The 23,368-nt window shown below is 45.8% G+C and overlaps 1 protein-coding gene across 1 annotated transcript; it reads right to left on the reverse strand.

The window, feature by feature from the left end:
* Positions 1–3,935: 3,935 nt before the first annotated feature.
* On the reverse strand, positions 3,936–12,451 carry LOC119381040 (E3 SUMO-protein ligase ZBED1). The gene is made up of 2 exons (XM_037649031.1): positions 11,706–12,451; positions 3,936–3,942 (listed from the first exon to the last, which is right to left on the reverse strand). Exons 1-2 carry the CDS (start codon positions 12,449–12,451, stop codon positions 3,936–3,938), a joined length of 753 nt encoding a protein of 250 aa, XP_037504959.1.
* Positions 12,452–23,368: the final 10,917 nt, after the last annotated feature.

Raw genomic sequence — 23,368 nt, forward strand, 5'->3', positions numbered from 1 at the left:
TTGCAATGCTATTCGTTTTGAAAGAAACTAAATTTCCTAAAAAGGAGAGCGTTTGATCCACCCGTATTTGCGTCTCTGATTACTTAAATTTCAGGCCACGCCGAACGAAATAAAATCATGACAGATTGCTGTAATCTTATAAAGCCCCTGCTGAGTGATAGCCTCCTCTGCAATGCTCGAGCGCAAGCCGCGAAAGCGTGGAATAGGCAGCCCGCACCGCAGAGAGCCTACAATGCGTGGTCGTGACACACGGAGTACAGTCGTCACAGCAGAGTTGTAGGAAACATTTTTATTGCGATAGCAATTATATGGACAGTCTCGGCTGATTTTTGCCGTCGCCGTCGCCGCCGTCATGCTGCGTATATGTATAAGTACGTATATATACATCAATATCCGAAAGAAAAATAAATCAGAAAAATGCTTCCGAAGCGTGGAATCGAACCAGCGACCTCTGAATTCGCAGCGCGGTGCGCTAAGCACTACTCCACAAACCGTAGATCCCTGAGGTTGATAACGGCGAGCGTTATATACACACCCTTTACCGTTTGCAGTCCTCCGAGACGGAGGCGCTTATAAGCGTTTCTTCATTACCAGCGAGATGGCGCTAGCAGCGCGACAGGCGCACGGCCAGCTCTCGTTTCTTCGGGAGAACCTTGCCCTTTTTTTTTACATAATTACGTTATTTCTGCGTTTAAGTAAAACTTTGCCTTACTTGTTGATTTCCAACTCTGTAGCCGAGCAGCCGACAATGACCACTGTCGAAAGTGGCGGGGCTAGCGCCCCCCTTGCCCCCCCCCCCGCCGGTAGATACCCCTATGCAAACGTCCCACCACCATCAGGGGCACCTGTATCGATGTTGCCTTCTCGAACTTTCCATTGCGTCCCATCATCGACGATCCCTTGGCAACATACTTCACTGATCATAAAGCCATCATCTTTAAAGGGGAACGAGTCCCCAAGCTCATCGAGGGACGCCCTTCTTGTACTTTGTAAAAGAACATCTCTTGTGTACATATAATGTTTATAGTTCATCCAAATGTATAGATACTTCATCAATATGTATATAGTGCATGCAACCGTAAATTGATAAACATTGTGTATGTAATACGTATATAACAACGTTGTCACGTCTATATATGATGGTAGAGGAATGTGTTTGAACTTGGTAAAAGAACATCTCTTGTGTATATATAATGTTTATAGTTCATCCAAATGTATATATAATTCATCAATATGTATATAGTGCATCCAACCGTAAATTGATAAACATTGTGTATGTAATACGTATATAACAACGTTGTCACGTCTATATATGATGGTAGAGGAATGTGTTTGAACTTGGTAAAACAACATCTCTTCTGTATATATAATGTTTATAGTTCATCCAAATGTATATATACTTCATGAAAATGTATATAGTGCATCCAACCGTACATTAATAAACATTGTGTATGTAATGCATATATAACAACGTTGTCACGTCTATATATGATGGTAGAGGAATGTGTACGAGCATTCGCGGGTTACCCAATCACCTCCGAGCAAGCTCCTCTAACATCATTCACTTCGTGGATATGGCGGTGAATTTTCTTGTGGCAGCAACTAGAGCATTGCACGGGCCTGATTTTTTAGAATGAACAGCAACCGGAGAACAGTCAGCGACCAAACGGAACGAGCACCAACCACTCTTCGTCGTTTCTCTGCTGGTATTTGTCACTACATAACGAACTTTTATTGTATTTGTTTCTTAACTACGTCTTCTAGTGGAATGTGCGTATCTGGGAGGCTTTTCATGTGCTTGACACAGCATGGCGGGACTCTTTCCAAAAAGAAATGCAGCGAGCAGTATGCTACTATACGGTGGTTGGTTTTCTCTGCAATTAGTATTATCATGGTATTATTCACAGCATTGCAGTAACACCTCAATGGCACTTAAACGGACCCTGAAACGGTTTTGACGATTTTGTACGAACCCATTGGGCCGGTTAAGCTCTGTGTGTAAACTGTGTAATTTATTACAAGGCTTTAAAGCTGCGAATCGCCACCGATCACATCGGCTCAGCCAAACGCGTTTTCAAACCGCCCACTTTCAGTAGCCGTCGTCACTCTGTATCGCGGCGTCGTCACTTGCAATGATTAAGCGGTAAAATCGCCATGTGTGTACTGCACGCCACAATTTCAGCCCTGCTACAGAAAGAAAAATTGTATCTATTTTACGCACGCAATGCAGTGAACTTCAGATATAGTGTGATGCACACAAACGGCACAATTTATTTACAGTCTCAAGCATTAAACCTTATCAAAACAGCTCTAATTGACTGCAAAGAAATTATTTACAGCACAATTTTTAGAATCACTCAAATCAAGGCAAGTTCAGGAATATCTTTGGGACGCATCCTTCGACGATCAAGTATCCTTTACGCTGGCGATTTCAACCTTAATTCTTACCATTGAACATGTGAGTCTTCAGGATGTCATGAAAGTGCATATCACACACACGTCGGACAGTTTCTTGTCCTCACGAGGAATCCCACGCCGCTCGCTGGTCAGGATAACGCGGGTCGCAAATAGGTTACCAACCGCCTCGGATTTCGCGGGACTGTCCCGACTTTTCATAGAGTGTCCCGAGCCGTCCCTGTCGGGACAGCTATCTGTCCCGCATTTATTCCGGACCGTCCAGTTATTTTTGTTCTATTATTTTTGTTCTATCTCGCCGCCTCTGAAACGCACCGGCAAGCAGCCACCTGCGATGCCGGGGGACGCTTTCAAGAGTAGTCGACTGCAGCGCCGCCGCTAATTTCTACACAAAATTGGCCGCTCCACGGCAGCCGGTTGCGCCACTCAAAATATGCTAGTACACTGCTGCTTGTTGTAACCCCACGCGGTGCACGTGGGGTTACAAGCACGATCGCCCGAAAGGCAGGCATTTGTGGGCAACGGCACAACACGCCGGCCTCGAGCTGGTCACTGACCCCGCAGTACCAACAAGGCAGGGCAATAGCGTCAGCACCGACACGACGCCGGACCTTACCCTTGGTGCAACACACGCAAAGTCATTTGGACGAACACCATGCAAGACTTGGGTAGTGATCACTACATTATTTCCATAGAAGCAGAAGGCGGCCCACAGGAACACAATGCCGGTCGCCAAATAAAGATCACTAATTGGAACCAGCTACGGAAAAATCGTGACAAGCAACAGGCCGAAGACATCAAAGACATAGAACACTGGACCGACCAACTTCGGTGGGACATCAAGCGCGTGACGCAAACGATACCGTCGACAACTGGGCTCGAGAGTATAGACACCCGGTTACTGCACATATGGGAAGCCAAAACCCAGCTGCAGCACCGTTGGAAACAACAGAGACACAATCGGAGACTGCGAAAACGGATCACGCGGATCACCAAAGAAATAGAAAAGCACGCGCTTAACCTACAAAAACAACAATGGGAAGAGAAATGCACGGAGATGGACGGTCAGCTCACTACGTGGCAAATGCTGCGGTACCTGATAGATCCTGCCAACACCAAGACCACACATAGGCAAGGCATATACAAAATCATACACGCTTACGGGGGAACGGAGCAAGATTTCCTACGAGAGGCGGAACTCCGTTACATATCCCAAACGCCACCGCAAGTACATCCGAACTACACGGGAGAAACCAACACCACCCTGGACGAAAAATTCTCCGTTGCCGAAATCGAGGCAGCCCTCGTCAAACTCAACACCAAGTCGGCCACCGGTCCAGATCGAATACCGAACAGGGCACTGCGCAATCTCGATTACGGATCGATAGAAAAACTCACAAAATACATCAACGAGTGTTGGCCGCGTGGCAAGCTACCCCAGCAATGGAAATAAGCACAGGTCATACTTATACCGAAGCCCGGCAAGAAATTACAGCTGGAGAACCTGCGCCCTCTCTCCCTCACGTCCTGTGAGGGCAAGTTGATGGAGCATGCGTTTCTCATTAGATTCACGGATTACTTCGAAGACAACGAACTATTACCGCACACCATGATTGGGTTCCGAAGACATCTATCCACGCAGGACGCCCTTCTACAACTGAAACATCAAATCAAAGAAAATCCTAGGTGCTCGACGAGAGCTATCCTCGTGCTGGACCTGAAGAAGGCCTTCGATAACGTTCGCCATGACGCCATATTGCGACAGGTAGAAAAGCTGAACCGCGGACTGCGAACGTACAACTACGTCCGAGACTTCCTCACGGGAAGAACCGCACGCATGCGAGTGGGACAATTAGAGTCAGATGAAATCAACATCGGGAGCTCGGGCACTCCGCAGGGCTCAGTGATCTCGCCGATGCTCTTCAACCTAGTCCTGCTGGGGTTACCCGAACGATTACATCAAATCGAAGGACTGCACCACACGCTATACGCGGATGATATTACGATTTGGACGACAACGGGCAGTGACGGAGCGATCGAGCAGCGCTTACAGGAGGTAATAGAATGCGTGGAAGACTACCTCATAGGCACGGGACTCACCTGCTCGGCCGAAAAATCCGAGTTGCTGCTATATAGACCGGTAAGAAAGGGGCGCCCACACAAGGGCTACGTCCCCTCGGAAAAAGAAGAAATCAAATTAACAGCATCAAACGGCTCACACCATCCCGACGGTAAATAAGATCCGGGTACTGGGGATGATGATAGAGCAGAACGGCGGCAATGGCGAAGCACTGCGCAGGATAACGGCAAAAGTCACCAGCACGATGCAACTCATCCGACGCATCGCGAATAAACACGCGGGCATGCGCGAAGGCAGCGTCATACGACTCATACAAGCCTTCGTCATTTCTGAAATAACGTACACGGCACCGTGTCACAAATGGAAGGTTGCGGAAAACGACAAGGTTAACGCCCTCATACGCAAGACGTACAAATTTGCGTTGGGACTTGCGCCTGGAGTCGGCACCAACAGACTCCTAGAACTAGGCTTGCGTAACACGCTCGAAGAACTCGTGGAGGCGCAACAAATGTCCCAGCTCGAGCGCCTATCCAAGACCCGCCCGGGCCGACACGTGTTCGAAAAACTCGGCATATAACATACCACACACAGCACGGCATCAAGGTCGAAATTCCAAGAGCAGTACGCGAGCGAATATACGTTCCGCCTTTGCCTCGCAACATAGGCGTGCGCACAGGGGGGGCACGGGGGGGGGGCGGCCGCCCCACTAATCACCTAAGAGGGGGCCGCAAAATCTGCCCCGTACATTGACCCTTCTAGTCACCTAGGAGGGGGAGGGTGGCGCAAAATCTGCCCCATACATTGACTTCGTAGGGTGGTGGGGGGGCGCAGCGATGAACCTTCGCCCCCCCCCCCCTAATGGGGAACCCTGCGCACGCCTATGCCTCGCAACATGGACCCCCAACGCCACACGGGACGGCGTAAAGCCAGGGCACAAAGCATGAACCAAAGCTACTCCACGACAAGGGAGCGGTTTTCACAGATGCAGCCCGTTATCCAGACAGGAAGAGTTTCGTGGTGGCAGTTACCTGCCATCGAGGCAAACACCTCACGAGCGTGACCGTGAACACGGCACACGCCGAAGCGGCAGAGGAAGCGGCTATAGCACTCGCCCTCACACAGACCAAGGCCAGGCCACGTACGTTATCAGCGATTCGCAATTTTGCGAACGGGCGCTTCTCACAAGAGACGTGCCATATACTACAGCGACATCCCGTACATCCAGGAGAGGTCGACTTCGATAACCGAAGGCACTTACTGTGGATACCGGCACACACCGGACTGAGCACCCGAAACGAAGCGGCTCACCGTGTTGCTCGAGGCCTCACTCACCGAGCATCATCGGAGGAAGAAGAGCCCCCGCGGGGTACGGCAAACATCTGGGCGTGGGAGGATCGTATGTTTCACGATATCACGACACACTACCAGTTACAGAGACGCGTATACCCATCCCCTCACGATAGGCTAAACAGGACGCAAGCGGTACACTACAGACAATTACAGATTCGCACAGAAGCCCTAGACTCATGCACGCCATGTATCCAGATATTTACACTAGTGAAGCAACAACAAACCGGTTTTGCAGCAAAGCCGGTTATCCGGCTATTCGATTCATCGGTTATTCGATTTCGAAAACCGCATAACCGGAGTGACCGGATATTCGGTTTGTTATTCGGTTAGTAATATGGTGATAATCGGATATTCGAATAACCGGATTTTTATTCTGTAATGCTAGGGAAAATATTCGTTTCTCTCTGATTCTCATACTTGTAGGCATCACTGCAACCACTCGTGCAAGTATGATATGAGCTCTGGTTAGCCATCTCACTTTTTCAGTCCCAGATTACGGCGCCCGATCACGCTATCGCGTTCTACTCTTGAAGGCGAACCTCAAGCGTACTCCAAGTTTTTTTCCAGTCCCAGACAATTTGACCCTCCCATAAATTAATAGAAGAATGAACATTCCTTGCAATAGTCACAAGCGTCATGACTGACGGTGATTTGTTGACGTCATCAGATACGTGTAGTATAGAATTCGTTTTCTACATTTCGAGCTGAGTGACAAGAGTGACTGACACAAATGAGTCGCAACCCTCACAGATAATCTTTGAGTTGATTGTATCATGACGTGCGATCTCCTTCTCTATTACCATATGCTTCCTTCAAAGTAGATGTACTCAGCCCCTTGACGAAATCACTATGTGACTCATATTATAAGTCACTGAGGTCCTACTTTAACACATGATCCCTAGTGGACTCACATTACATCAACCCGCTTCTCATACACGTCGCTTACCTCCTGACAGTCATGTGAAACGAAATGCCTTCCTCAGAGTAATAAGTGGCGCCACTACCACTCAGTCAAATGGCGTGATCACTAGTGATTGATTCGACGTCACCACGCTTCTTAACTACGCATACACTTTCTAAATATGTCGACATGTACATCAAACGATATGTCTTTCAAAGGTTAATAATCCAATCACTAGCAGAATGTAAAGTGACGCTATCACTACTGATTGATGTGACGTCGCAACTCTTCACCATGAATGCCCTATCGCAAGCTGCCGACATGCATATCAAACGAAATGTCTTTGAAGCGGTAATAATCTGATCGATATTACTACGGTAAGTGACGCTATCACTAGTGACTCACATGGCGCCACCACTCTTCACAACCATGAGTGCACTATCGCAGCCTGCTGACATGCATATCAAACGAAATGTCTTTCAAAGGGTAATAACCTGATCGCTATTACGATGTCAAGTGACGCTATCATTAGTGACTCACATGAAGTCATCACTTTTCACAATCGTGAATGCACTTTCGCAACCTGCCGACATGCATATCAAAGGAAATGTATTTCCAAGGGTAATAACCCGACCGCTATTACGATGTCAAGCGACGCTATCACTAGTGACTCACATGAAATCATCACTTTTCACAATCGCGAATGCACTTCGCAACCTGCCGACATGCATATCAAACGAAATGTTTTTCAGGGGATAATAACTTGGTCGCTATTACGATGTCAAGTGACGCTATCACTAGTAGTGACTCACATGAAGTCATCACTTTTCACAATCGTGAATGCACTTTCGCAACCTGCCGACATGCATATCAAAGGAAATGTATTTCGAAGGGTAATAACCCGACCGCTATTACGATGTCCAGCGGCGTTATCACTAGTGACTCACATGAAATCATCACTTTTCACAATCGTGAATACACTTCGCAACCTGCCGACATGCATATCAAACGAAATGTCTTTCGAAGGGTAATAGCCTGATCGCAATTACGATGTCCAGTGACGCTATCACTAGTGACTCACATGAAGTCATCACTTTTTACAATCGTGAATGCACTTCGCAACGTGCCAACATGCATATCAAACGAATTGTTTTTCAGGGGATAATAACTTGGTCGCTATAACGATGTCAAGTGACGCTATCACTAGTGACTCACATGAAGTCATCACTTTTCACAATCGTGCATGCACTTTCGCAACCTGCCGACATGCATATCAAACGAAATGTTTTTCAAGGGGTAATAACCCGACCGCTATTACGATGTCAAGCGACGCTATCACTAGTGACTCACATGAAATCATCACTTTTCACAATCGTGAATGCACTTTCGCAACCTGCCGACATGCATATCAAACGAAATGTCTTTCGAAGGGTAATAACCTGATTGCTATTACGATGTCAAGTGGCGCTATCACTAGTGACTCACATGAAGTCCTCACTTTTCACAATCGTGATTGCACTTCGCAACCTGCTGACATGCATATCAAACGAAATGTCTTTCGAAGGGTAATAACCAGATCGCTATTACGATGTCAAGTGACCCTATCACTAGTGACTCACATGAAGTCATCACTTTTCACAATTGTGATTGCACTTTCCCAACCTGCCGACATGCATATCAAACGAAATGTCTTTCGAAGGGTAATAACCCGATCGCTATTACGAGGTCAAGTGACGCTATCACTAGTACCTCACGTGAAGTCATCACTTTTCACAATCGTGAATGCACTTTCCCAACCTGTCGACATGCATATCAAAGGAAATGTATTTCGAGGGGTAATAACCTGATCGCTATTACGATGTCAAGTGACACTATCACTGGTGACTCACGTGACGTCACCACCCTGCACAACCGTTAATGAACTGTAGCGACCTACCGACATGCATATCAAACGAAATGTCTTTCAAGGGGTGATAACATAACCTGATCGTTAGCATAGTCAAGTGATGTTATCACTAGTGATTCAAGTGACATCACCACCCTTGACAACAATGAATGTACTATCGCAACCTGCCGATATGCATAACAATCGAAATGTCTTAAAAGGGGTACTAGCCTGATCGCCATTACTACGTCATGTGGCGTCATCACTAGTGACTCACATGACGCCACCACCCTTGACAACATGAATGCACTATCGGAACCTGCCGATATACATATGAAACGAAATATCTTTCAAAGGGTAACAACCTGATTAGTAGCAATAGGTCAAGTGACATTATCGATAGTGACGCACGTGACGTCACCACCCTTGACAACAATGAATGCATATCGTAACCTGCCGAAGTGTATATCAAACGAAATGTCTTTCAATTGGTAACAACCTGGTCGCTATTACTGTGTCAAGTTAGGTTATCACTAGTGACTCACGTGAGGTCATCAACCTTCCAACCATGAACAATCTTTCGCAACCTGCCGAGACGCATATCAAATTAAGTCTATTTGAAGGAGTAATAACCTGATCATTAGCATAAAGTCAAGTGGCGTTGTCACTAATGACTCACGGGACGTCACCGCAACTCTCAACTAAGCGTGCACTCTCGCAGGCTGCCGACATATCCTGCCGATATCAAGCCTATATCCGCAGCCGTTTAGTCATGCCACGTCGGCATTTCGCACAGTGTAGAACCAACCGCCGCTGGGCCTGACATGCAGACATTACGTTATGTGTGTTCACTTTACCGATTTGTCATCTCGGTGGTACTGTTGTTACTTCAGCAATGATAGACGTATACATAAAAACACCAATGGAATTTCTGATTTTACCACACACATTTATCCTATCGTTAACAGTATATGTAAATTTAGGAAAGTCAGCCTCATAGACGACCGTGGTTGATAGTCCGCTTATCGCCTAAACGGCATTTGAATTTAATTGTACCAAGTGAATGGAGGACATGCCCAATGAGTACGTTTTTACGTTTTAAGCCGATATGCTGTTTCTGAATTTAGAGTATTAGTAGTGCTGGTTTACCGTACGGTAAGTACGAAATCCCGTACCGTCGTGGCGGCACGTAGCTGCTTAAAACGTTGCAGTTGTGCGTACGGCAAGATGATGCGTACGGCAGCAAGATGAGATTATCAGAGTGGCTAATAGAGGTTTTGCAAACAGAAAAAAAAACAGCGTAGCTTGCACTGGAGGCGCAATGCTAAAGAGACTGTGGAGCTGATGGGCACATAGGTAGTCGTGGCAGTTGTTGTTTTCCTAAGTTTCAGAAATTTTTCTTTCTTTCTCCCTCTGTTTCTTTTTCTTTGTGTACGTCATTTGCCTCTGTTATTTTCTATGTACTTGTTTCTCTTTCTCGGTCTTTATTTCCTCTCTTTCTGTATTTTTCGCTTCCCCTATCGTTCTTTGATTTTCTCTCTTTCTCTTCTTCTGCCTTTCGTTCTCTCTATTTCTCTCTCTTCATATGCTCTGCTTTACTCTCTTCCCTCCTCCGTTCATTCCTCCTCACCATCACCTCTCTTCTCCTCACCTTAACTTCACTTTCCCACCCTCTTACTATACTATACAATACAAGGTTATGCTGTGCTCTGCTAGCGTGCCTGGATAGCCGAGTGGTAAGACGCTCGCCTTCGGATCGTGAGTACGCGGGTTCGAATCGCCTCGCGAAGAAATTTTCCCCCTAGAGTTTCTCTCTGTCTTTATCTTCATTTCTCTTTCTTTCTCTTTCTCTATGTACTCGTTGTCTCGCCCATCAGAGTTATTGCATCCCGCGCTGTAGAAATCAGTGCACGTGTTCAGCGAGCGAAGCAGAAGATGAAGAAGAGAACGAAGAGAGCACGTTCATGATGATGATAGTTTTCGGTTCGGGACAGGCAGAATACGGCCGGCTTAAACAGCTCCACTGTTGAAAAAGCAGCGTGGCGACCAAGCTATTACGGTATTACCGCATTTACCGCGTGGTAAAGCGGCGCTGATAAAACACCCTTTTGACTCAATGATGCACAAGGTTCGAGATAAAGCGAACGAGCGATGAGTGTTTTTTTTTTCTTCTGAAATATGCGGCGACCATCGAATCACGAAAGGTGCATTACTTCTTTTTACAACGCCATAAGTACGTAAAATATTTTTTTCAGACTTCTTGATGTAAAATGTGAAGCGCGAAGTTTACGTTCGCTCGAGCAAAGTGGCGAAGTGCACAAAAATGTTCCACGATATGCAATCCGCCTGGTTATGTTCTTTCCTGCCACATACAAATATTGGCGTGATGAAAAGTACTCGCAAACTCTATGACATCTTTAGAAACGCACATTTATTTGTTCCAATTCGCTCGCTTTTACAGATCTAAATACGCCTTATTTTGGTATAAGAACACCAGCGAGCTCACATTTTCCGGTAGAAGGGAGCTCCGTTTGGCAGTGATGATATTTCCAGCCGATGAAAATACGCGCTCCGAACTTGCGGATGAGGCTGGGATGCACATGTACTTTTTTGCATGTTCCGCAAGCCGTGGAAATTTGGACTCATGGTCCAAATTTCAGTGCGTCATTTCAGTGCGTCCAAGTTGTGTCCCATCTGAGGCTCTGAGAGATAAGCGGGGGACAGACGGTCCGATTTTCCATGCGATCCGACGGCCGACGCCGCGGTGGGATAGAGGGAATGGTGGCTGTACGATGCTATGAAAGGTCACCAATCCGGTTTCCCCTACGCCGTGTCGGACGTCGAATCGCATGAAAAATCGTACCGTCTGTCTCGCCCTATACGCTTCAAACTGAGCTGACAGACCACTAACGCGAGGCTGTGCATCGAACAATATGTCCAGTGCTGTTGCTTCGGTCTGGGTAGTGTCTGTCCCGCTTTGGTCATCCGAAGTTGCCAAGTAGTCAAGCATTTCTCGAACATTGGCACGGATTGCCTCACGGGCGCCTGATACCTCATACTGGAGGCTTTTGTACCTTGGATCGAGAAAAGATGCACTCTGGCGTGCAGACACCGATGTCGGTTGGGCGTCCCAGTCCAAGGAGAATCGGCGAGATATCTCCAGCCGAATTATTTCTTTGAAATTCTCGACTAGATGGTCGCCAGAGGTCTGAGGCTCTAGTTTTTTTATTAAAGCTTTCATCACTGGCCGAACCATGGAGACAGGGGACACTCTGTCGCTGCAGACAATGTTAGTTGCAAGCTGAAGAGGCTGAAGCACCTCACAAAGTTCACTGATGACATTCCATTCTTGCTGACTGATCTCAAGATTCTGCACTGAATTTGCCGTGACAATTGCTCGGTCAGCAAGAACATTTTGAATGGCAGGCCGGTGCTTGATGAGCTTTGCGAGCATTTGGTAAGTAGAGCTCCATCTTGTCGGGCAGCTTTGCGTCAGGCGCTCTGTTGGTAAGCCGAGCAGCTCCTGTCGCCTAGTCAACTGGTCGCTGGCGATGGTCGAATGTCTGAAGTGGGCGACCAGTTTTCCGCTTTTCTGGCAGAGGCCATCGATTTCCTTGTCGGACAGTGCCTTCTTGATGCTCATGTGGAGACTGTGGGCAGAGCAGGTCACGTCATTCGGCTCTAAAATGCCTCGCAGTGCATTGACTGCTTTAATGCCGTGATCAGTGACAACAGCCGTCACCTTGTCATCCAGCTTCCACACCGCGATGACTTCTTGCATTCGCTGCATGATATTTTCTCCCGTGTGCCGCTCTTGCATTGCCTCCGTTGCTAAAGTGAACGCTTGTGACTTCCACTCACTGTCCAAAGTGTGCGCAGTCACTGTGATGTAGGAATCTTGCGAAGGGTTGCTGATCGGGCGAGTTGGTCATCCATGAACGTAGCGTGTATTAGCGCGGCACATAAAAGAAAGGGACAGGACACAGACGTAGAGATAGGTAGGCGCTAACTATCTAACGCTAACGCTAACGCTATCGCTAACGTAGAGATAGGTAGCGCCTACCTATCTCTACGTCTGTGTCCTGTCCCTTTCTTTTATGTGCCGCGCTAATACACGCTACGTTCATAGGAATCTTGCGCCCTTGATGTCCAGCAGTCTGAGGTGAGCGCAACAGCTGTAGCTGAGTCAATCTGAGATGCTACCTTCTGTTTCAAGTGATCATGCAGAAGTTTAATTCGATTTTTCAGCTTAGCATTTCAAAGTACCTTACAGGCCCCATGGGGGGCATTGAGTAAGGGGGGCAATACATATATACACTTCAAACATGAAAAAAATACAAAAGAAACAGTTGGCTAAGGGGGGCAATACATATATACACGTCAAACTGGAATAAAATACAAAGGAAACAATTGACTAGGGGGGCAATACATATATATACGTCAAACTAGAAAAAAAATACAAAAGAAACAGTTGACTAAGGGGGGCAATACATGTATACACCTCCAAACTGGAAAAAAATATACAAAAGAAACAATTCCAAAATAATAAGTCAAACAACAAGCATCAACATGTACGAAACAAAAAGCATCAACATGTACAAAAGTTCATATACAATAGATTCACGCATGGTAACCGTGAACGAAACTGCATTTCCCGCGCATGCAACGGCCACAAGGCAGAATCCTCGCGCACATGGATGTGGCAATCACAAAAACGGACCAATGAAATATGATACGGCATCTACTTGCTGATACGGCATCTACTTGCGTTGGTGTCTTGTAGCTTGGCTCCACGACGTCCATGAAATGCCTAAATCCTGTACTGGTTGCGAATGCCAAAGGCAACTGGTTGATAGCGATCATTTTTGCTAGCGCCTGGTCAATATTCTCCTGTCTTTCAGCGCGCCTCTTCTGTCGTTTTCGTGGCTTAGGTCCGCAACGTTTATTGAATTGTTTACTTTGAATTAAAATTTACTAAGTATAACTAAAAAATTGCAGTATTTATCTGACATCATCGAATACCTACCTTTCATAGGTAATAAAGAGAAGCAGGCAAATTTACATACTTAGGCAGAACGCTTTCCGCGAAATTAATATTTTTCATTGTTACTTATTGCGCACCACTTTCAGGACGAAGTCTGAACCACACGAACACAAGCGCAAGTGCAGGCAGTCAAGAAGTCCCAGAAGGAGCGAGTACAGAATAATCCCCAGAGCGAGAAAGGGAATTTTCGTAGGACCGCTGCGAAACCGTACTTTCACGACGTCTCCCATCGCCTGAAAAAGATTGGGGGTCGTGTCGGAGTGCAAGTAGTTTTTACGGCACCCCGTAAGTTGTCGTCACTTTGCAACGCAAGAAAGGAGAAGGTGACGGGAACAAGTGCTTGCACAACTAACCACAGAAGTAAGTTTGTGAATTGTGTAGAAAAAGTGGTGTACGAGATTCCGCTCACATGCGGAAAGAAATACGTAGGCCAGACGGGAAGGTGCCTAAATGAAAGAGTGCGGGAGCACCACAACAATGTGCATAAATCGGTTCAAGGCCACCTAGGCTTGCATTGTCGAGATTGCGGATGCCAGCCGAAGTTCAGTGAAACCAAGGTTGTCGCTAGGCACAATAATCAGATGACTCGTGAAATCATTGAGGCGTCCGAGATTGTTCGCCTGGGGGATGACTGCGTCAGTATGGCATCTTTGGGACTAACGCAGAAGGAAATAATGTATCTGAATATGTAATGCAGGAATATGCGATAGGTGTTGTTTCATCGGCATGAGTGTCTATCAGTATTGTAATATCATGTATATATATATACCCCTTTTTTTGTAAATATTTTCATTTTGCTTGTTTACTATGGTACGCGATTGTATAAAAGCTTCATGTGTCCGTCCAATAAATTCAGTTGTAAAGTTTGCGCTTGTGTTCGTGTGGTTCAGTCTTCGTCCTGAAAGTGGTGCGCAATAAGTATTAATGAATATATACCAACTGGCCCAAGCAAGTACCCTTATAAGTTAATATTTTTATCGCTTCATTGTTGTGTCCTAAGCTTAAGTGCAATAGCAAACAAGTGAAGTGCGTTGGGGGGCTAGTTGGTATGACATTTGAACGTACTACTTCTTGTGTTCCGTCAATCGCGCAGTTCCTTAGCAAACAAATGCGATATTTTTTTAATATAGCAAGCCTACGTGTAGTTCTTAGCAGTTTTCAAGCATGAATTTGTTTAAGACCGAAGAATGCTTTATATTAAAAAAAAAAAAAGATGGCTGATCCCTCCGTCATAGGAATCGGTATAACACGAAAGTGAAACGTCTCGTCACAGAAGTAGTTTATTGTTTATAGTGCATTGGTATATGAGATCTTGTACAATGTCTACTGTTGTTGGACAGATGTAGCACCGCTTGATGTGGACGCATCGCACTCACGTTGACGCCTAATGGCACATCTCCGTACCGACGACTAACGCCCATGATCATGATTTAATCCTTGCGGTAGCTGAAGTTCTTAACATATACGTGGACACCGCATATGGTGAATCCCGCGCAAAAATGGCATCAACAAGCACATAATAAACATTGATACTCGATATGCATTCCGTCAAAGCGTCGTGAAATGCGAAGAGAAACGCTACGCGCGTCGTTTCTTCTCTCAAGCCTGGCCGTTACTTCGGACAGGCTCAACCTTTTTTGCGCAAACTTTACAAAAGCGAACTGATGACGGCGATGAAGGACGTACAAAACACATAGCGCAAACTAACAAATGTTTAATGCGTAGATGAACATGTACGTCCTTCATCGCCGTATTCAGTTCGCTTTTGTAAAGTTTGCGCAAAAAACGTTGATCATGTCCAACCAACTAGCCCATTACCAAGTTTTTCTTTCTCACAGGCCAGTGGGGAACGCGGTGCGACAGCCAAGCGAGCGTCGGAGAGCTATTTTTCGATATGGATAGATGCTATGAGCGAGGCTTGGGCTAAAGACGCCACCTGACGGTGTGTTAAGGCGTTGACGAAATTAAACTTTTATTGGAAACGCGCCGAATGGGAAGGTCGTAACAACGGTGCGTTTTTTTTTCCGATCCTGGTGGCACACGTGTCACCGACCCTTTATAAAGAAGACTCTCATAGCATCCATCCAAGAGCACTGCGAGTGCAAAGTGTGAAAGATAAAAGGCGCGTTCATGTAGCCTCCGTAATATGTTTGGCGGTAGCTCCAGTAGTGTGCGCTTGACTTGTGTGCACTTAGTGGAACACCAAGATATTTTGGTGGCACCACAGACCACTCAATACCGGCAAACTGATCAGGTGTAGATCCCCATGACCCAAACCACAAACCTGAACTCTTAGATTACTTCACCTGTGCGCCTGAGACGCTACCGAATTGCTCTACTACATCAACAATCCTTTCAATGCTGGGTTTGTCAGTACAAAAAAAAGGCAATGTCATGTGCATATGCTAAAACTTTAACTTCATTTTCTAGCAGTCTGAAGCCATGAATATTTTGAGACTGAATAATATGCAAGCACATCGGTTCTAAGTATAGAGAAAAAAGGGGCGGCGACATAGGACATCCCTGCTTAACAGAAGAGCTGATAGATATAGGCTGCAAGAGATGACTGTTCACTATTAGGCGGGTAGAACAATGATTATAACAAAGTTTCACTCCTTTTAACAATGTGGAGCGGACATTAACTTGCTGTAAAAGGGAAAACAGAAACGAGTGAGAGACACGATCAAATGCTTTTGCGAGGTCAACTTGCAGTAATGCAAGTTGGTCAAAAGAATTTGAGCAAAAATCTAGAATAGTTCGAGCGATGTGGATGTTAGTCTGTATAGAACGGCCTTTCAGTCTACATGTTTGATGGGGTCCAACAACAATCGACATAAGAAACTGCAGCCTATTAGCTAAAATCTTGGCAAAAATCTTATAGTCTACGTTACATAACGTTATGGGCCTGTAGCCATCAGCATGGCGTAATTTTTCTTTATCAGAACTCTATGGAATCAAAACTGTGTGACTTTTGGTGAAAGACTGCGGAAGAGCCTCGATCTCTAACGCCTTTGAGAAAATTTTCATTAGAATGGGTCATAGACGTCCCTTAAATGCCTTATAAAATTGACCTGATATTCCATCAGGACCTGGTGTTCTCGATAAAGGTAGTTGATCGATGGCAATTTCTAGCTCTTTCTGAGCAACAGGACCGCTTACAAGTGAACAATCTTCATCTGTTAATGGCTTAATGAGAGACACGAGTTGATCGAGAAGTTGAACATTCTGAGCAGAAGTACTAGCACTAAACAATGTTCGATAGCTATTCTCAAATTCTGCCATGATATCATCTGGATTGCTCACCAAAGTACCATTAGAGTACACTTCACATATCGTTTTTGACATTGCGTGACGATGTTCGTCGAGCAGAGCCTGACGGGTTGGTTTCTCGGAATTTAGAGCTCGATTATTGCACGAGCGAAATCGCGTACCTCTGTAGCGTTCTGCATTGAACTGTTGAATTTCACATTTGATACTAGCAATTTCTTCAACACACGAACCAGGTGCTTCACACTCTATCCCGAAAAGGCTCCTGAGGCTATTCTCTACCGTCTTTTCTTCGTTTTTCTTAAATAACAATTTTACAGAACTTTGTTCTATAGCGAGCACGCACCTCTTGCTTGAACTACTCCCAAGCAGCAAATAAAGGTAAATCAGCGTTAAAGCAAGTGGTCACAGTATAGTAAATTATTTGTCACTTAAAAGGGTGGAATTAAATTTCCAAAGAGCCCAACGAGGGCGGAACTTTACATTGGAATTTTTACCTAGTTCAGCAATGACGATGCAATGGTCTGAAAACGATACCGGTTCAGTAACACATGACCAACCACGAGAAAGAATACTGGAAAGATAGGGTGGCAGGCCTTGAGCGTTATGCTAAATCTTTTATACCACATAACCTTTCAATTTTCGGCAAAGCGGAAACGTGCAACAAGTTTTTGGCTACAAACCTTTTCTATGTAGTACAAGTGCTGCATTGTGCTAGATCGCATATTCAGAGCTCTCACCGTAACTTTGCAACATTTATATGGTCATCAACATATGAATCCATGAGATGAGACAATCTATTCAGACCAGTTAGTGCAGGTGGGCTTGGTCTAGTACACCTGTACGTGTGGCAAATTGTATCTCGCTACTCCTTTTTCCGCGACGTTTCTCATCCTATTATTGGAGCATTCTTGCAGGTAAACCTGGTAAATGTGCTACCTTCTTTAGTAGTTTCGTCCGATTCTTCTCCACGACCATGTCTGTGGGGATTTACGCGAGAAGTTTATTTCTCTGTTCGTTTTTTTAACAGTTTTCAAATGTTTTCAAATGAATATTTGTACAGTGTATCACGCAAACATCTTTACAGAGATTTAATAACGATGCCGTTTCCGCCACCACTTCATCGTGCAAAATACTTGGGACTGCCAGGACATGATGTCTTAGATCGAGTACGTAAAATGCCGCTGACGCCATCGACAAAAACGTTCTTTTTGAAATTACATTCAGAGACCTTGCCTGTGAGAACTTGGCTTCGTTCAAGAGACATTTTTGTGTCGTCCATTGATTGTCCTCTGTTTGATGTGCCAGAAACAATTGAACATTGTTTTATAAGCTACAGAGATGCAGAGAAGAGTTCGTTGGGACGTGCTCCAACGAACTCTTCAAAAAGACTTCGTGCTAAATTCACAATCCGTGCGATATCTCTTGCCAGCGAGTTGTAATGACGTACCATTCGACATGCTTCTTCTCACTGGAATGCATAGCCTGTGGAAGACGCGCATGTTGCAGAGTAACGCAGAGCCGATAATTTCCTCAACAGCCCACTTCATTAGGATGGTCACTCAGCTAAGAGATCTATACGAGCAAATCGAAAGTCAGCCAGAGTGGTATCCGGCATTGGTGAGGTGCTTATCCTTACTGCTGTTCTAGCATATAATTGGAAAAGGCCGTTACTGTCGCGTTACTGGATGTATTCGCTATAGAGATGATTGCGAATTCTATAGTGCCGTCTGTTAGTCATTGTGTCGCGATAAGAGCATATTCAACATATTAGTTGTTTGTCTGTATTGCTTTCAAGTGCCATGTGTATGTTCAATAAATACCATGAAAGGAAAAAAAATAATAAAAACTAGCTTAAACTGGCTTAAACTAAAAGATATAATAAAATATTGTGAGGAAACATTTGTTCCCACGCGACTCAAACGTACAAAACGCAGAAACCCGTGGATTACGCGTGGTGTGATCCACCTGAAAAGAAGGCTGCAAAGAATGCGAAAGAAGAAACGTAATCCTGACGATATCCGCCGACTTTCTGATGAGCTAAAGGCATCTATTAGGAACGCAAGGGACGTTTTCTTTTCAACGACATTAACAAATTTCATGACACGGCATCCACAAAAGTTTTGGCGATATCTATCCAAGCCCGCGGACCACGTTACTCAAATCGATGCTAACGGGACTATTACGGATGAAGCTCTCACTATTGTCAACACATTTAACAGGTACTTTCAGTCGGTCTTTACACGCCCTTCTGCGTCTGAAGAAAGCAAAACTGTGCTAGATTCTGCGTTATCAATGTCGGAACTAGTCATAACTCATGATGGAATACTTAACTTATTGCTACGGATTGACGTTAAAAAATCTTCACGCCCTGACAACTTTTCAAATGCCTTTCTACGGCGCTACGCAGAGCAAGTAACTCCCTTTCTACATGCAATTTTCGTATCATCGCTCCAAACAGCCACTCTGCCGACGGACTGGCTTCGTGCCAGGGTCCTTCCTATTCATAAAGGGGGTGACAAGTTACTTGTGACCAATTACAGGCCGATTTCACTGACTAGTTCTTGCTGCAAACTAATGGAGCATATAATCAACAAGGCAATCACCACCTACTTAGAAGATAACAACCTACTTTACTCCAAACAACACGGCTTTCGGAAAGGGCTCTCTACCATAACTCAACTTCTCGAAATAACACGACTTTGCTACCGTAATTAACTCAAGACTTCAATGTGACGCAATATTCATAGATTTCTCCAAAGCATTTGATAAGGTGCCCCATCAAAAACTAATTGACAAGCTGAAGATTATCGGGATTGAAGCCAATATAGTACACTGGATAGCCGCCTACCTTTCAAACCGCAGTCAGCACGTTAAAGTAAACGACGCCGAATCTGAAGAGTTAGACGTTTACTCGGGTATCCCACAAGGGTCTGTGCTAGGCCCGATTCTTTTTCTAATTTTCGTTAATGACATTCATTGTCATGTCGAACCTGACGTAACAGTTAGACTGTTTGCTGACGACTGTGTCATTTATACCACAGTGCGAACGATCGACGATCAGTTACGGCTTAATACCTCCCTAACTAACATTTCAAGGTGGTGTGAAGAATGGGGAATGGAAATAAACGTAGGAAAAACCTTGTATATGCATATAACCCGAAAGAGAGCACCCTTAAAATTTGCGTATCATTTAATGGGACTACACGTAGCAGAGGCCGCTTTGGTGAAATATTTGGGCGTTACCATCACAAGCACATTAAAATGGGATGTTCACATTAACCAGACGTGCACAAAAGCGTACAGACAGCTGGGATATCTTCGCAGGAAACTCACTCTAGCCCCTCCCAAAGTTAGACTAACAAGTTATAAATGCCTTGTACGACCAATCCTCGAATACGGCAGTGTAATCTGGAATCCGCACCAAACTTACCTTCTTAACCAACTGGAGGGAATTCAAAATAAAGCGCTCCGATTTGTGTATTCTCAGTATTCTCGAGATGTCATCATAACCGGGCTACGCAATAGGGCAACCATTCAAACACTGGCGATCCGGTGACGCGTAGCTGCATTAAAATTTCTTTATCTGCTTCACCATGACAACATTAACAACAACAAACACGAGTACTTGAAACAACCATATCAGCGCTCCGCCAGAACAAACCACGACAAGAGTATCAGGCCTTTCATCTCCCGTTGCAATTCATTTAAGTATTCCTACTTTCCGTCAGTCATAGAAATATGGAATAACCTGCCACGTGATATAGTGTCCTCAGAATCTCTCGAATCATTCACTACCAATCTCGAAAAGTTTTTGGATCAGTAAGTTGCAGCGTTGTATAACAATGGGGCAACTTTTCATGGAATGTACGTTTTTGATTCGTATGCCACTCGATGTTTCAATTCTCAGACCTGTGTCTAATATGTACTCTTCCCTGTTAGCCTATGGTGTTTTTATTCTCTTTTATTTCTTGGTTCTTCGACCAGATGTATAGATGAAATCTGTAATTGTTTAGAGTAGTCTGTACTGTTCTATTTTTTATTTTTTCCTTTTTTATTTTGCTTATTATTATTTGTTCTGTGGTCTAATGTGAAGAAGTCAATCTGTATCATTTTTCCCACTCCTGTAAGAGCCTGTTAAGGCTTACAGTATCAATAAAATAAATAAATAAATAAATAAATAAATAAATAAATAAATAAATAAAAGTTTTGCAGTAGCTCAGTGCGCTAAGAGCCCGCCAGCCATCGTCCGCGGACCGAGAGGTCATGGGTTAGACTCCCGTAAATGAAAATTTTTCTCATATAGTTTTTTTTCTTTGCCATCTGATAGCGTTCATTTTGCTGACGTACTTCCGTGACGGAAATACGTCATGAAAGTCTTGGTGGACCCCGGCATAAAACACTTTCGTGTTAAAAAAACAGACCCGGTTTGATATAAGGCTTGCGTACAGTAACTTTGTATTGTCAAAGGGGTCAGGGAGACGTTCGCGTCGAATAACAGCTATTTTGTTATGTTCTAGAGAGTCAGGCGCGCAAGCGGCTCTGTTCGGTAATGCCGGCGTCACATGGTGCTCTGCTGGTCGCGATTATGCCCCATCTTGAGCAGATTTTTCAACACTTTTTAGCTCCAAGCCAGGGGCGTAGAGAGAGAGAGAGCAACTTTATTTAAAAAAAAAAAAGGTCCGGCGAGTACTTCGGGGATTTGGGCTAATATCCCCACCTAGGCGTCGGCCACGAGCCCTTGAGCTCTGGCGGCTGCCTCGGCCCGCTGGACGGCCCAGAGTTGGTCCTCGAGGGCGAAGCTGAGCAGTGCAGTCTCCCAGCGCGTTCGGTTCGAGGCTGCGTCTCCGTCTGGTACCTCACCTCTGTCACACTCCCATAACATGTGTTCCAGGGTAGCCCTGGCCTCGCAAAACTTGCATCTTGCCGAATAAAGTTCTGGGTAACAGAGATTCAAGATCGCTGGGTTCGGAAACGTTCTGGTCTGCAGCTGTCGCCACGTGACCGCCTGCTTCTTGTTCAGTTTTTGGTGTGGTGGCGGAAATTTGCACCTGGCCAATCTGTAATGTTGTGTAATTTCTCGAAAACTAGTGAGGCGATCCTCCCACTCCCACTCCCCGCCCGACGTCGCGGCCGAGGCGGCGGCGGTGTTGACGGTGGCGGCTCGGTCCGTAAGCCCTCGAGCCGCCCCGTGCGCCGCCTCATTGCCGGCGAGCGAAGTGGTGTGTGCGGGTGCCCATAAGATGTAAACGTCCCTATTCTCGGTTTTGCCCGCAAGCAGAATTCGTAACGCCTCGGGGGAGACGCGGCCGTTGGCAAAGTTGCGGACTGCGGTCTGGGAGTCGCTAATTACTACTTCGGCCGTGGTGGTGGCCACAGCGAGCGCGATAGCCACTTCCTCCGCTGTCTCCACGTGCTCAGTGCGTACCGTGACGCTTGTCTTGCAAGCGTTCTCATGATCTATTACTGCGGCCACGAAGCCGCGCCTGCGTGCGTATCTGGCCGCGTCCACGAACACCGCATCTCTACAGTTGCCATACTTCTTCTGTATGTCCTGTGCTCTCTTTTCCCTCCGACCCCTGTGATATTCGGGATGCATGTTCTTCGGCAAGGGAAGAACGACCAATTTATCCCTGACGTTGCTTGGTACGTCGAGTTTGACACCGTGCTGAGCGTGATACCCTATTCCTAACCTCTCTAGTATGTATCTGCCCGTCGGGCTCTTGGAAAGGCGTTCGTACTGCGCTATGTTTTGTGCCTCTATCAATTCTCCCAGCGTGTTGTGTAGATCCAGATCTAGTAACTTACTCGTGCTCGTGTTGATCGGTAGCCCTATTGCCTGTTTGTAAGCCTTCCTGATTAAGCTTTCCATCTTTGTCTTCTCCGCGACCTGCCACTTGAGGTAGGGTGCCACGTACGTTATTCGGCTCATTACGAAGGCCTGAACTAGTCTGATCATATTGCCCTCTTTCATCCCGCTGTGTCGGTTGGCTATGCGTCTCAGTAACCTGATGGTCTGAGCGACCGCGCCTTCCAGTCTTCTGATGGTCTCGCCGTTGTGGCCGTTTGCCGCGATGTGTAAGCCCAGAACGCGTATGTTCTCTACCCTGGGCACGGGTCGCCCGTCGGACGTGCTTAGTCGTATGTCGCTACTGGAATCCTTATCATTCATCGAGCCGTTCGGCTTGCGGCCTCTTCGCGTGCGCTTGTAAACTAAAAGTTCGGACTTTTCCGCTGAGCAGCTCAGGCCGGTGTTCTTTAAGTATTCCTCAACAGTCTCGATCGCACGCTGTAACGTCTGTTCTATGTGCCCGTCGCAGCCCTCCGTAACCCACAACGTAATGTCGTCGGCGTAAAGGCTGTGATTGAGCCCTTCGATTTCTTGTAACTTGGCTGGCAACCCCACGAGAGCTATGTTAAAAAGCA

This window comes from Rhipicephalus sanguineus, chromosome 2 (genome assembly GCF_013339695.2).
Source record: "Rhipicephalus sanguineus isolate Rsan-2018 chromosome 2, BIME_Rsan_1.4, whole genome shotgun sequence".
Lineage (NCBI taxonomy): Eukaryota > Metazoa > Arthropoda > Arachnida > Ixodida > Ixodidae > Rhipicephalus > Rhipicephalus sanguineus.